The 16,488-nt window shown below is 33.3% G+C and overlaps 1 protein-coding gene across 1 annotated transcript in view; it reads right to left on the bottom strand.

Annotated features, from left to right (window-relative positions):
- DNAH9 (dynein axonemal heavy chain 9) overlaps positions 1–16,488 on the bottom strand; it is a 581,066-nt gene that overhangs the window by 377,170 nt on the left and 187,408 nt on the right. The window contains exons 18-20 of the mRNA XM_051995550.1: positions 16,151–16,373; positions 11,781–11,947; positions 9,698–10,568 (exon numbers count right to left, since the gene is read on the bottom strand). Of these exons, the coding sequence (XP_051851510.1) occupies positions 9,698–10,568; positions 11,781–11,947; positions 16,151–16,373 (1,261 nt within the window). The remainder of the gene's footprint in view (positions 1–9,697; positions 10,569–11,780; positions 11,948–16,150; positions 16,374–16,488) is intronic.

Genomic DNA, 16,488 nt, shown 5'->3' with positions numbered 1-16,488 from the left:
TTTTCCTTCGTCTGATAGTTCTGGCATTTGGCTACTATATTTCTTGGTGTTTTGATTTTAGGATCCCTTTCAGTAAATGATTGATGAAGTCTTTCAATGTCTATTTTGCCCTCTGTTTCTATGACTTCTGGACAATTCTCTTTGATAATTTCCTGGAAAATAGTGTCCAGACTCTTTTTTTCATCATACTTTTTTGGGAGTCTAATAATTCTCAGATTGTCTATTCTGGATCTATTTTCCAGGTCTGTTGTTTTCCCAAGAAGGTATTTCACATTCTTTTCCATTGTTTGATTTTTTTGGATTTGCTTGACTGATTCTTCTTGTCTCCTCGAGTCATTCAATTCCATTTGTTCGACCCTGATTTTCAGTGAAGTAACTTCACTGACTTTTTAAAAATCTTTTTCTAATTGTCCAATTGAGTTCTTTTATTCTATGGAATTTTTTTCCATTTCGCCAATTTTGTTTTTTAGAGAGCTATTTTCTGTTTCCAGTTCACTAATCCTATTTTTCAAGGATTTGATTTCTTTATCCACTCTGTCTTTACATGTGTGGGATGACTTCTCCAGACTCTTTTGCCAAGCCTCCCTCTCCTTTTCCCATTTTTCTTCTAGCTCCCTTGTGAGAGTCTTTTTAATTTCTTCTATGAGATTCATCTGTGCTGACGAACAGATGATCTCCTCCTTTGGGGATTCACCTGGAGACAGTCTGTTTTTAGTCTCCTCAGGGTTTAGAGTCTGCTTTCTATCTGTATAGAAGCTGTCAATGGTTAAGATCCGTTTAAATTTTTTGCTTATTTTGTCAGGGAAGAATCAAAGACAAACTAGCAAAGAAAAAAAGAAAAAAAAAACGAATCTGCTTTCTTTTTGGGGTTGGAGGGTATTACTGAGCTTCCTCTACAGACTGTGGTAGGGCAGCAGTGAGGCCCTAACAGGACAGAGATGGCTGTGCTGCACTTGCGCTCTGAGACTCTGAGAGCATGCTGAGAAATTCTGGGGGAGGGGTGGCCAGGTCCCAAGTGACTCCAGCTGTTTGGGGTTGTATTCTTCATCCTCTGTGTTTTTATCTTCTCTGTTTGTCTGCTGGCTTCCTTCCAGGGCAAAGTATCCAATCCGGTAGAAAAGCTCTCCCCCATAGAGATGGCTGAGATCTGCCTGCTGTGCTCTCACTGTCGCTCCTGCCCTCAGCTTGTACCTGAGCTAAAACCGTCCCTGCCCTCGAGCAAAAACAGACCTTTACTGGCAAATTTCAAGGATGTCTTCTCTTGGTAATTATTTGGGGGGGGGGTTTCAGTCAAGCATTAATTCAGAGGCTTGTCATGAAATGAATTCTAAGAGAAAAATGAGGAGCTTACACAGCTTTGTGCCTCCTCTCTGCTATAATTGGAGTACTCTTTAAATGTTCGGTAGAATTCCCATGTAAATCCATCTGGTCCTGGGGATTTTTCTCCTTAGGGAGTTGATTAATAGCTTGTTCTATTTCTTTTTCTAAGATGGGACTGTTTAACCAATTTACTTCTTCCTCTGTTAATCTGGGCAAGCTATATTTTTGAAGGTATTCTTCCATTTCATTTAAGTTTTCGAATATATGTCATAAAGTTGGGCAAAGTAACTCCTAATTATTGCTCTAATTTTCTCTTCATTAGTGGCGAGTTCTCTCTTTTCATTTTTAAGACTAACAATTTGATTTTCCTCTTTCCTTTTTAAAATCAGATTTACTAAGCGTTTGTCTATTTTGTTGGTTTTTTCATAGAACCAACAGTTTTATTAATCAATTCAATAGTTTTTTTTTTTACTTTCAATTTTATTAATCTCTCCTTTTATTTTTAGAATTTCAAGTTTAGTGTTTGACTGGTGGTTTTTAATTTGTTCCTTTTCTAGCATTTTGAGTTGCAAGCCCAAATCATTGACCTTCTCTTTCTCTATTTTATTCAAGTAAGCCTCTAAGGACATAAAATTTCCCCTTATTACCACTTTGGCTGCATTCACATATTTTGGTATGACTTCTCATTATTGTCATTTTCTTGGGTGAAGTTATTAATTGTGTCTATAATTTGCTGTTTCGCCCAATCATTCTTTAGTATGAGGTTATTCAGTTTCCAATTATTTTTTGGTCCATTTTCTCCTGGCTTTTTATTGAATGTAATTTTCACTGCATCATGATCTGAAAAGGATGTATTTACTCCTTCTGCCTTTCTGTATTTGAATTTGAGGTTTTTATGTTTTAATATATGGTCAATTTTTGTATAGGTTCCATGAACTGCTGAAAAGAAAGTGTACTCCTTTCTATCTCAATTTAGTTCTCTCCAAAGATCTTTTATATGTAACTTTTCTAGTATTCTCTTTGACTTCTTTCTTATTTATTTTGTGGTTTGATTTATCTAATTCTGAGAATGCAAGGTTGAGATCTCCCTCTATTATAGTTTTGCTGTCTATTTCTTCTTGCAGCTCTCTTAATTTCTCTTTTAAGAATTTAGATTCTACACCACTTGGTGCATATGTTTAATATTGATATTGCTTGATTATCTATGCTACCCCTTAGCAAGATATAGTGCCCTTTGTTATCTCTTTTAATTAGATCAATTTTTGCTTTTGCTTGATCTGAGATGAGATTGGCTACCCCTGCTTTTTTCACTTCACCTGAAGCATAGTAGATTCTGCTCCAACCTTTTACCTTTACTCTGTATGTATCTCCCTGCTTCAGGTATGTTTCCTGTAAACAACATATTGTAGGATTCTGACTTTTAATCCAGTCTGCTATCCCCTTCCTCTTTATGGGGGAGTTTACTCTATTCACATTTATGGTTAAAATTTTTAATTCTGTATTACTTGCCATCTTGTTAATCCCTGCTTATGCTTTTCTCATTTCCTTCTCTCTTACCCCACTTCTCAGTATTAAACTTATGAGCACCACTTGGTTCTCACAGCCCTCACTTTTTATAATACCTCCCCCACCTTAGATTTCTTCCCCTTCTCTTACCCCTTTTTCTCACAAATTCTGTATTCCCTTCTGCTTAGCTTACTCCTTCCCTTTTCACTTTTCCCTCCCACTTTTCAATGAGGTGGGAGAAGTTTCACAAAAAAATCGAATGTCCAATATTTTTCTCTTTAAGCCAATTCTGAATACAGTAAGATACACACTATGCTCATCCCCCTCCATTCTTTCTCTGAGGTATAATAGGTTTCCTTTGCGTCTTCGTGAGATGTAGTACTTCCACTTTACACTTTTTCTGGTACAATTTCCTTTCCATCTCTCGTTTCTAGAACAAAATTTACATGTGTTCTTTATATATCTTTACAACAGAAATATAGTTCCCAAGATTTCTTTTTACCTTTTTAGGTTTCTCTTGAGTCCTATATTTGGAAATCAAACTTTTTGGTATTCTCTTCTTTTGTAAAATATAATGGTTCTCTGGGAGCAGGTTTCTTGGGGAGGTTTTCTGGAGGCAGCCTTAGTTTCAGTGCCATGTAATAATCACCTCAAATGCAGCCAGGGATTTAAGTATAGTCTTTTATTGTCCTTTCCAAAATAGCCTGGTTAGTTTTCTTTGAAGCCTATCTCCCTCCTTGGTTCTAAGAGGTCTTGCAGCTTTTCTTTTAGCTCTTCCAGCTTTTACTTCTGACTCGTGGCTTCTTAATCTTTTCAACTGAACTCTCCTGATTGAGCTCAGCTCTTTTTATGCTCTGTTAGAGGAGTAAACTCAAAGGTTGACTCCTCCTCTGAGAGTGGGATTATAGGAGGCATCAATTTGGATATCTCATACTGAACCCTGAAATCTCCCAAATGTGTGAACTAATGTGTGAGCTAATGTGTGAACTCTCAAAGGTGTTAACTTAAGCATTGTTTCTATCGATATTAGTAACTTAACACCTTGTAAGGATTTGCTCTAATATGTGAACCAATAATTATTCTATCAATTCCATTGCGTTAACACTAGGATTCTAACAAAACTTTTTGTTTAGTTTCGGTTTTTTCATCAGAAATAGATGAAATTCACCTATTTCATTGAATATTCATCTTTTTCCAAGGAAAAAAAATGCTCCTTTTGGCTGGGTAAGTTATTCTTGGCTGCATACCAAGTTCCTTAGCTCTTCAATCCTTTAATGTGGATACTGCTAGATCCTGAGTAATCCTTATTGTGGTTCCTCTATATTTGATTTGATTTTTTTCTATCAGTTTGTAGTATTTTTTCCTTGGTCTGATAGTTCTGGAATTTAGCCACAAAATTTCTTGGAGTTTTTATTTTAGGGTCCTTTTCAGTAGGTTATCGATGAGTTCTTTCAATGTCTATTTTACCTTATATTTCTATAACATCTGGGCAGTTTTCTTTGATAATATCCTGGAAAATAGTGTCCAGGCTCTTTTTTTCATCATATTTTTCAGGAAGTCTAATAATTCTCAGATTATTTCTCCTAGTTCTATTTTCCTGGTCTGGTTTTTTCCCAAGAAGATATTTGACATTTTTTTCCCATTGTTTCTTTTTTTTTTTTTTTTTTTTTTTTTTGGTTTTGCTTGACTGATTCTTGGTTTCTTCTCAAGTCATTCAATTCCGTTGGTTGAATTCTGATTTTTAATGAATTATTTTCTTCATTCACTTTTTTTTAAAATAACTTTTTATTGATAGAACCCATGCCAGGGTAATTTTTTTACAGCATTATCCCTTGTACTCACTTCTGTTCCGATTTTTCCCCTCCCTCCCTCCACCCCCTCCCCCGATGGCAAGCAGTCCTTTACATGTTGAATAGGTTACAGTATATCCTAGATACAATATATGTGTGCAGAACTGAACAATTTTCTTGTTGCACAGGGAGAATTGAATTCAGAAGGTATAAATAACCCGGGAAGAAAAACAAAAATGCAAGCAGTTTACATTCATTTCCCAGTGTTATTTCTTTGGGTGTAGCTGCTTCTGTCCATCCTTGATCAACTGAAACTGAATTAGTTCTCTTTATCGAAGAGATCCACTTCCATCAGAATACATCCTCAAACAGTATCATTGTTGACCTATATAATGATCTCCTGGTTCTGCTCATTTCACTTAGCATCAGTTCATGTAAGTCTCGCCAGTCCTCTCTGAATTCATTCCGCTGGTCATTCCTTACAGAACGATAATATTCCATAACGTTCATATACCACAATTTACTCAACCATTCTCCAATTGATGGACATCCATTCATTTTCCAGCTTCTAGCCACTACAAACAGGGCTGCCACAAACATTTTGGCACATACAGGTCCCTTTCCCTTCTTTAGTATCTCTTTGGGGTATAAGCCCAGCAGAAACACTGCTGGATCAAAGGGTATGCACAATTTGATAACTTTTTGAGTATACTTCCAAATTGCTCTCCAAAATGGCTGTATGTGTTCACAATTCCACCAACAATGTATCAGTGTCCCTGTTTTTCCACATCCCCTCCAACATTCCACATTATCTTTCCCTGTCACTTTAGCCAATCTGACAGGTGTGTGGTGGTATCTCAGAGTTGTCTTAATTTGCATTTCTCTGATTAATAATGATTTGGAGCATATTTTCATATGTCTATAAATAGTTTCAGTTTCTTCATCTGAGAATTGTCTGTTTATATGCTTCTTCATTCACTTTTTTATTTCTTTTTCTAATTGTCCAATTGAGTTTTTAAGTGAATTGTTTTCTTCTATAGAAATTTTTTTCATTTCGCCAATTTTATTTTTTAGAGAGATATTTTCTTTTTCCAGTTCACTAATTCTGTTTTTCAAAGATTTGATTTCTTTATCTACTCTATTTTAAAATGAATGGGATGACTTATCCAGGCCCTGTAGCCAAGCTTTCCTTTCCTTTACCCATTTTTCTTCTAGCTCTCTTGTGAGAGCCTTTTTAATTTCTTCTATATGAGTCTTGTGTGTTGAGGAACAGATCATATACCCCTTTGTGGATTCATCTGGAGACAGTCTGTTTTTAGTCTCCTCTGGGTTTAAACTTTGCTCTCTCTCCATATAGAAGCTATCAATAGTTAAAGTGTGCTTTAATTTTTTGCTCATTTTGTCAAAGAAGACTCAATCTGCTTTTTGGGGGGATTGGTGGGGTTGAATGGTTTTACCAAGCTTACTCTACAGACTGTAGGGGGCAGCAGTGAGGCACTAGCAGGATAGCAATGGCTGGGCTGCATCTGCACTCTGAAATTCTGAGAGTGTCTCAACACTCTGGGTGGGTATGGCCAGGTCCCAAGAGACACTAGCTTTTTGGGTTATATTCTTTTCCCCCTGTATTTATAGCTTCTCTGCTGATCTACTGGCTTGCTGCCAGGGCAAAATAGCCACACTCTGGTAAAGTTCTCCCTGCAGAAATGGCTGAGATAACACCCCACCCCACTCAGGTCTGCTCAGTGTGAGCTGTCTTCAGTACTCTCACTGCCTGCCACACTCTCCCTGCCTGCTTTCAGTCTACCCCTGATGTAACCGTCCCTGCTGTGAGCAAAAACAGACTTTTTCTGCTGAATTTTGAGATTCTGTTGGTAATGTATTTGTGGGGTTTTTCAGTCAAGCACTAATTCTGAGGCCTTGTTATGAAAAAAATATTCTGAGAGCAAGACAGAGCCTAGATAGACGTATGTGTCCTCACCACCATCTTGGCTGAAAGTTCCTCTAAACATCCTTTAAGTGAGCTTTGTTGTTCAGTTCTATTTGACTCTTCATGATCCTATGGACCATACTGTTTGTTCATGAGATTTTTTTGGAAAAGATACTTGGGTGGTTTGCAATTTCTTTTTTCAATTTGTGTGCTAATGACACTTAATAAAAAAGGCCCTTTTTTAAAGACCATGAATTTGATAGAGGTATCAATCATTTAATAAAGGGTAATAACATCTAATATATACAAAGAATTTTGTTGAATCTATAAGAAAATGAGCAATTCTCAAAATGATAATTGGTCAAAAGATGTGGAAGGCAGATCTCCAATATTTAAGAAATCAAAATCATTTATAGTCATATGAAAAATGATATAAAAATATATCATTATTGATTAGAGAAACTTAAAATAACCTTGAGATATCATTTTGCTCCTACCAGATTACCTAAAATGATAGAAGGCAACAAATGTTATCAGAAATGCAGAAAAATTAGGACACCAATTTATTGTTGGTTGGAATTGTGAAATGAGCTAATCATTTTGGAGAACAAACTGGAATTATACCTAAAGTTCTTAAACTATCTGTATCTTTTGACCAAGCAATACCACCACTTGATCTGTTTCCAAAGATGATTAGAGGGAAAAGGAAAACAGTCTCTATGTTTTAAAATGTTTATAGCTGCTCCCTTTGTGGTGGCACAAAAACTGGAAATTGTGGGGATGCTTGTCAATTGTGGGTGGTTTATGATTGTGATGGTATATTATTGTGTTGGAAGAAATGATGAATTCAATGATTTAGGAAAACACAGAAAGATTTGTACAAAGTACTGAAGAGCAAAATGAATAGATCCAAAAAAACTGTATGTAATAATAACAATATTTTAAGAATGATTTTGAACAAATAATTTATTTTTATTATTATAAATAGCCAATTTGAAAAAAAGATGCTATCTGCATCTTTAGATTCTTTCTTTAGAAAGAATGAATAAATAAAAGTATTTATAGAATAATTATATATATATATGTATACACATATATACACACACACACACACACACACACACATATATATATATATTTGTATGTTTGTATGTAGTTGTGTCTAATTGTAGCCATCTCTGTGAGGGGAGAAGTAAAAGGAAAGGAAAAGAAATTTATGTGATAATTCCAAAGGAATGGCAAATTATGCATGGTCGATTTGTATTTTCTTTTGTAATCATCTTTTTATTGTATTATGTTGTGGAAATGCTTATTTTATTCCATAAATTAAAATTTTAAATAAAAAAGAGGTTAAAAGATTGCTTGTTCTATGAGTGACTAGAATAGGAGGTTTTCATCTTGCCTATGAGAAGCAGGTTTTAATAAACAATGATGGTGGCATGTAGTATCTAAGAGAAGCAGTAAGGGAGAGAAGAAAAAATATTGCAATCAAAATGAGAAGATCTGAGTTCTAGTGCTAACTTAGTCACCTAGCAAATGAGTGACAATGGACACTTAACTTCCTAGGCCTCAGTTTTCTTCTCAATAAAATGGACATATTATATTAGATGTTATCTCAGATCACATCTCGGTCTAAATTTCATGTTCTTGCACAAGAATTATTTTCTTATTGGTGTTGGCATGTTGGTATCTCCTAATTAATGATATCTTTCAATCAAGGTTGTTTTGTCCTTCATCTAAGACTCTATAAGGAGTGAGATAAATCAAAGATAAATAAAACATATATATATATATATATATATATATATATATATATATATATATATATATATTTACCAAGCTATACCTCTAAGCTTTCCCCAACTTCATGTAAGGTGTCAGCTTTCTGTGTGTTTATGACTTGGGCTAAAGGAAATGAGAAGAAAAGAGGGAGAATTTTAAAATGAAATAATTTGATCTTGATCTTGAGAATATATATTGAAAAATAATTTGTCTCTCTCATCTCATCTTCCTCACAATGGCAGGGCAGTTCTCTCATCTGCAGACATATCTCTAAACTGGCTTGGAATCTTCAGCAGCTATTTTGTTTTCCCTTCCATCATCTATGTCACCTAATATTCCTAATCACTAGTCTTTTGGCATTGAGTTTAGGATATGTATTATTGGCATTGCAACTCTATTGCCTTTTATTATTTTTTTCATTGTACTTATGTACATGTACAAATTAGTGGTTAAATGGCATTCTGTGGACTAACTGAGATAACTAACCACTATTCATGATATTGTTTCTATGGGAAAATGTACTTTAAGGTCTAAGCAACTGAATGATGTTTTAGAACACAACCATTTGCAAGATGGAGTCTTCTGGACTGAATTAATCAATAAGTGACATATATACTAACAGTCTATAAAAAAGTGGCAGCACAACTTCTATAATGTACACCTGAAATAAGGAAATTAGAGAATCAAAGAGGATAATTAAAGATAAGGATAAAGGTGAAAACTCAAGGAAGGAAAGACAATATGTAATAATTGGCAGAGAATATGTACTTGTGGTCTTTGGCTGTGTATAGTGTACAATTTATCATTTAGTGCATTTTATAAACTTCAGTACTTTGGAGAAGTATCTAATTATGAAGTAATCATGAATTTGGCTACTTTGAATTAGGAGTGTGGAATTAGAACTGGGTCTAGAGTCAGGAAGATCTTATTTCAAATCCAGCCTTGGATACAAGCTATATAACCTTGAGCAAATTAACTTTACCTCTTTTCCCCTCAGTTTCTTATTCTGTGATATCAAATACAATAATATTTGTAAAATTCCTGGCACAGAGTAGGCACAATATAAATGCTATTATTTCGTTATTATTTCAATTGTTGGCATAGGGCATTCCAACAGCCCACAAAGTCCAAAATATAATTAGATTTTATTTCCAACTTCCCTTTCTACCCAAAATTTTCCAATTGCTAGCTATCAGTCATGAATTTCACCTCTTCTATTTCCTTTGTTCATTTTTTGATGGTGTCACCCTTTGATGGAAGCAATTCTGACCTGGACCAAGTGAAAGGAAAATAAAAAAGGAATAGGAATCTAAAAATGGTATAATTTGATTCTGATCTCAGTGAAAAATAATTTTTCTCCATCACCATGTACCTTAGGAAGTTGTGCTCGTATATCTTCAGACCCAATAAAAATGCTTTCCAGATGAGACCATGTGCGCTGTACTTCAAACCAGATTGAAATGACAGTATCACTTGTTGCAAGCTTCTTCTGCCAGTCAGACACTTCTTCCAGAAAGAAGGCTATGCACTTGGATGTCATCAGGTTCTGCAATTGGACTTGGTTATCTTCAAGTGTCTCAATAAGGTCTTTATCAAACTTTAGCAGCGGGACAGTTGTCCGTGAATGGGGCTCATACTGAAATTCCATACCTAGCCAAGTACTTTTTAGTTCCTTTAGAATTTTCTCCATGGCCATCTCTTTCACAGCTTTGTCCACAATACCCTGAATCTCCTCCTCAAAGTTGTGTAGTTCAAGCTTAAGTAAATCATTAAGGGTGGTGTCATCATTCATGATGAACTTCACACCTGTAGCCTGCATCAACTGGTTCCAATGCCTCTCTTTGATAGCTGGATTCTGCAGTTCAGCCACAGCTCTCAAGGATGTTAAAATGTTCTTCACAGTGTTGTCCAGCCCTGTGAAAGCATCCCAAGGCCTCATCTCCTTGTCAAGTTTCCAGATTTGTTTAGCAAAAGTTTTGCATTCTGAGTCCATATTCTCCACATTGATATTCTTCCATTTGGTTACCTTCCAGTTATTAATGCTAGAATTCACCAGGTCAATCATATCCCAAAGTTCCTTCAACAGGCATATATCCTTCCTGCATTGCTTTAAATGTTTATAATCAGGAATGTTGACTTCAAACAAACTTGTAGAATCAGAAATGGAAGACATGAAAGATTCCATCTGTTGGATCTGAATGTTTTTTGCATCCAAGACTTGGTAAGGCTTAATGCTATCATACCTAAAAAACATAATTTATTTCCTTATTAAGTAAAAAAAAAGCAACTGCTTTAGTTTACTACAGAAAATTTTCCAGAATCTTCCCTATAATACTGATCTGAAATTCAAGCTGCTATTTTTAAAGGTTGAAGAATTGCAGGGATTTCTTAATATTTTGAAGCATGGGAAGAAATTATAGTAAAAACAAATGGGAACCTGAATTAGGAATAGTGCTAATTCAAAATAACACTATACTTGACATTTTTCCTTATTCCTAGAAGGGCAGAAGCTATATATACATAGAATATATACATATATAAGAGAAACTATAACATATGCAGAGGCTGTAATAGTCAATAGGAGTTCTAATTCAATAAGAACCTATTATAGAGACACTGAATGTGGTACCAACAGTACTAAGATGAAAAAGGGCACAATATTTGCCCTTAAATAGTTAACAAACAATTAAGGACATAAGATAAGTATGAAAATAAATATTTCATTTTTATTCAGGGAGAACAATTACTAATCCAATAATACAGATGAGAGGTTATAAAGGTCTGGATTTAAATGGCTATAGTGTTAATAGAAAAAAAGAATGTATTAGGGAGAAACTGCCAAGTAATTGGAGAAGAGAGATCAGAAACAACAAAAAATAAGGAAATCTTTATGGTTTCAAGACTGAGAAAATAGGGAAATTTTGATAACATCAACAGATATATGGAAGTTAGAAGAGGCACATTTTAAAGGAACAACAATACATTCAGTTTGGGATATAAATCTACAACTGGATGGGACCTCCAAGGCAATCTAGCTCTTCATTTTACAGATAAAGACATTGAGGCTAAATGAGGTTAAATGGTTTGTTCAAGGCCCCATAGGTCTTAAAACACCTGGAATTTAAATATAAATCCTCTCTCTGTGGAGTGCTCTTTTTCCAACACAGCCTTCCTTAATCCTCATTATTAGACTGAAAGGTGAGTGGTCCTTGAGAGTAGTAACTGTGTCATTTTAATCTTTTTATCTTCATGGACTTGCACAGTGCCATGCCTAGAGGGGACATTTCATACATATTTGTGGAATTGCTGGTTACCACTGATTAATCTTTATTCTAAAATAGATTCTACAACAGAAAGGTCACCAATTCACAATAATTGCAATTACCAAGAATATTTTTTAAATTTAAAATTGGAAGGCAGGCATCAAGACACAGCTTAAGTGGGTCTGTCAGTACCTGAAGGGGGCTTCTTTGTGGAATTGCTCTCGGAATATATATTGTTCCACACCAAAAGCAGCACATTTTTGACGTAGAACTGTTACTTCATCTTCCTGCAGTGGCACTACATGCTGTTTCACCATGACTGCCATCTTCTTTATATTGTTCCATTTCTCTGGTAATTCCTGCAAGGAACATCTCAGTGTGATTATACTATACTTTCTCCCCTGCCTTATCATGTAAGGAAACAACCTGGGTTTCTTTTACTTAACTCTATCAAAAAAATGTTTCCATAATGGGATTCTATTATTTAACAATTGTCTTATTGTTACTTTTTTTTTCTTTCCTTTTCTTTTTTTTTCTTTTTTTTTACTGAGGCAATTGGGGTTAAGTGACTTGCCCAGGGTCACACAGCTACGAAGTCTTAAGTGTTAAGTATCTGAGAACAGATTTTGAACTCAAGTCCTCCTGATTCTATCCACTGAGCCATCTAGCTGCCCCGACTTACCTCTTTTTAATATCATTTTTTTTCTTTTTCTAATTTCCCTATGTCAACCTCAGTCTGTTTTTTTTTTTCCTTTAACCTTTAACACATTTCTTTATGCATTCCCCAATATTCTATCTGATGAGGTATTTATCTATCTTTTCACATAACTTTTTTATATTTTATTTTTTACACTTACATCTAAGAACACTTTTTCATATTTATTTTTAAAATGTTGAGTTCCAAATTCTCTTTTTCTCTCATCCCCACTCATTGAGAAGACAAGCATTTTGATATGTTATGCAAAACCTATTTCGATATTATTAATGTTGTGAAAGATATCAGACCAAAAAAAGAACCAAGAAAAATAAAATTTTTAAAAAGTATATTTTGATTTGCATTCAGACCTTTTCAGTTTTTTGTCTAGAGGTGGATAGCATTTTTTAGTGTAAGTCTTTTAGAATGTCTTTGGATCATTAATAGCTAAGTCATTCCTCATTCATCACCATCAATATTGCTGTTACTATGTGTGATGTTTTCCTTGTTCTACTTCATTTTGCATCAGTTAAGGTAAGTCTCTCCAGGTTTTTTTGAAAGTATCTTGCTTATCATTTCTTTTTTTTTATTTAATATTTTAATTAATGAAATAAAATAAGCATTTCCCTTATATAATACAATAAAAAGATGATTGCACATGAAATTGCAATTCATGTATAACTTGCCATTTCTTTCAAATATACATTTCATTTTATTCTCCCACCACAGAGATGATTACCATTAGATTATTTACATACATACATATATAAAATGATTTTCTAAATAATTCTATTTATCAATTCTTTCTTTGGATGCAGATAGCATCTTTCTTCATATGTCCTTTATATTTAATTCAGGTATTTAGAATAGTAAAAATAAATTATTTGCTCAAAATCATTCTTAAAACAAAATTATGGTTACTATATACAATGCTTTCTTGGTTCTGCTCATTTTAGTTTTCAATACTTTATGCAAGTCTTTCTGTACTTTTCTACATCACTGAGCTCATCATTTCTTCCAGCACAGTAAAATTCCATCACAATCATATCCACAGTTTATTTAGTCATTCCACAATTGACAGGATCCCATAAGTGACAGGCTTCCACAATTTCCAGTTCTTTTGCCATCACAAAGAGAGCTGCTATAAATATTTTAGAACATACAGATTCTTTTCCTTCTTCCCTAATCATCTTTGGAAATAAATCAAGGAGTAGTATTGATAGTTCAAAGGGTATAGGTAGTTTAAGTTTAATAATTTGGGGCACAATTCCAGTTTGTTCTCTAAAACGGTTGGTTCATTTCACAATTCCATGAATTAGTGTCCCAATTTTTCCACATCCTTGCCAACATTTGTTGCTTTCCCCTTCTATCATTTTAGGTAATCTGCTAAGAGTAAAATGGTATCCCACGGTTGTTTTAATGTGCATTTTTTAATCAATAATGATATATAGAGCATTTTTCATATAACTATGTTATTTTGATTCTTCAATTAAAAAATATATATTCATTATTTGGTAAACATTGTTGGGAAAACTAGAAAGGAATATGGCATATTCCTGGGTATAGACCAATGTCTTACATAATTTATCAAGATCATACATGTTGATCATTTATCAATTGGGAAAAGGTTCATATTCTTATAGATTCAACAAAGTCCTTTATATATATACTAGAAATGAGAATCTTTATCTGATAAGCTATTAACTTTTTTTCTCCAATTTTCTGCTTTCCTTTTGGTGGTCTTGCCTATACTTGTCTTATTTGTACAAAACCTTTTAAATTTATGTTATCAAAATTATAAAATTTACACCTAACTTTGCTCTTATCGCTTGTTTATTTATAAACTGCTCACCTATCTATAAGTCTGTACATAATATGTTCTGTATTTTTCTAATTTTCATGTAAAATCTCTATGTCTAGATCATGTATCCACTTTGATCTGATCTTGATAAATTATGTAAGACATTGGTCTATGCCCAGGAATATGCCATATTCCTTTCTAGTTTTCCCAACAATGTTTACCAAATAATGAATTCTTATCCCCAAATCTTAAGTCTTTATACTTGTCAAATAAATGATTATTATGTTTATTTGCTGTTGTAAATTGTATTTCTATTCTATACTGTCTTATAATACTATAGTATGTGGTATAGCTAATTTAATTTTTTATTACTTTGAAATTTTGACATATTATTTTTTCCAAATGAATTTTTATTATTTTTTCTAATTTAATTAATTTGATATTGAATTTGGGTAAATTGTCATTTTTATTATATTGGCCCTGTTTACCCATGAAGAGTTAATATTTCTTCAATTATTTAAACTTGTTCTTATTTGTATAAATTAAAAAAAATAATTTTGCTTATACTTCCTGAGTTTTCTTTGACAAGTATATGTCCAGGTATTTTATGCTATTGAGTTATTTTCAATGGAGTATTTGTTTTTTACTATCTCTTGTTATAGACTTTTCTTTATGCCACATAGGAATGCTGATAATTTGTGTGGATTTACTTTATATCTTGCTACTTTGCTAAAATTATTATTTCAACTAACTTTTTAGTTGCATCTTAGGGAATTTATAAGTATATCATATCATCTACAAAAACAGATAGTTTTATTACTTCATTCTCTACTGTGATTCCCTCTATTTATTTTTCTTCTCTTATTTCTAAAATTTCCAATAAAATATTGAATAATGTTGGTGACAGTAAGCATTGTTGTTTCATATCCAAACTTACTGAGAAAACTTCTAGTTTATCCCCATTACAAATAATGCTTGCTGATGGTTTTAGATAAATTATTTTTTTTTTCAATTTAAGGAAAATTCATTTATACCAATACTTTTAATTTTTTTAAAATAAAAATGAATGTTGAATTTTATTTAAAAAGTCTGCATATACATAATAATATTATTTTTTGAATTTTTAATGTAGATGTAATCAATTATATTAAAATGTTTTTCTTATCTTAAATCATTCCTGCATTACTAGTTTAAATCTCACTTGATTATAATGTATAATCTTTGTGATATAGTATTGTAACTTTTAACAAGTATTTAAGATTTTTGCATCCATATTCATTATTCCATCACAATCATATAGTGCAATTTGTTTAGCCATTCCCCAATTGATAGACATCCACTTAATTTCTGATTCTTTGTTACCACCAAAGAACTATTATAAATATTTACCCAATAGAGTAAGATAAGTCTCTATACCCCTCTGAATGTGTATGTTATTCCTCTTTGAACTTTCATCTTCAATCCTCCATCTTCCCTCCACTGTAAAAGTTTTTTTGGTCTTCTCTCATATGAAATAATTTACCCCATTTTATTCTTTCCCCCTTTAAAGTTCTTATGGGTTACTAATATCATCTTCTGATATGGGAATGTAAACACTTTTACCTTATTGAATCCTTTTTGATATCTCTTTCTTGTTTATCTTGAAAGTTGTTTCACCATATCCTTTTGTTGATTCTTCTCCAGAATTCATTTTGAGCATTATTTTAAAGTTCTTTGCAAAAGAATTTAGGAGAGCTCATTTAAGTCCCTGCCTTTATTCTGCCATCTTGGCTCTTCCCTTCTACCTTTTAACATTTGATTGTATATTTTCTGCTCTTCTGATTGTTTCTTTTTCTTTTTGACATTTATTTCATACTAGTATTAAAAAGTTTTTCCCACCCCAAAACCAGATGCCTTCTACAGTGCCTCTATGTTCACTAAATAGTTTTCAAGTCTTGAATTAACCCTCAAATCCTCAGTTTCTCACCTTAAGCCACCTCATCATTAAATTTTGCAATATATATATATATCTTCCTAATCATATTTTCCTTCAATTTGCCCTTAGTGATTAGAAAAAAATATACTTACTTCTAGCTGCTTAAATACTGCATCAGGCAATTCTTGTTCATAGATCTTCAGTAGTTCAATTGTGTGTTTCAAGGGCTCAAACATTTCATCAGTGCTACTCTGTCGTTCTTTAAGAGCCATGAGAAGTCTCATAATCTTGACCAAACCAGTGAAATCACCTTTTTCTATCTTCTTGTTCAAACCATTCTCACCATTTCTTATGAAGACTTCAAGGTCAGCCAAGCTAAGCAGAATTAACAGTATCTCTATTTATGTATCATATTATGCTTCAATAAGCCTATCACATAGTAGATATTTAATAAATGTTTGCTTTAGTAACCAATTCAAAAACTATATCA

This window comes from Antechinus flavipes, chromosome 4 (genome assembly GCF_016432865.1).
Source record: "Antechinus flavipes isolate AdamAnt ecotype Samford, QLD, Australia chromosome 4, AdamAnt_v2, whole genome shotgun sequence".
In the NCBI taxonomy this organism is placed as follows: domain Eukaryota; kingdom Metazoa; phylum Chordata; class Mammalia; order Dasyuromorphia; family Dasyuridae; genus Antechinus; species Antechinus flavipes.
Note: the sequence above shows the minus strand (reverse complement) of the source record. Positions and strands in the feature narration are given on the sequence as shown.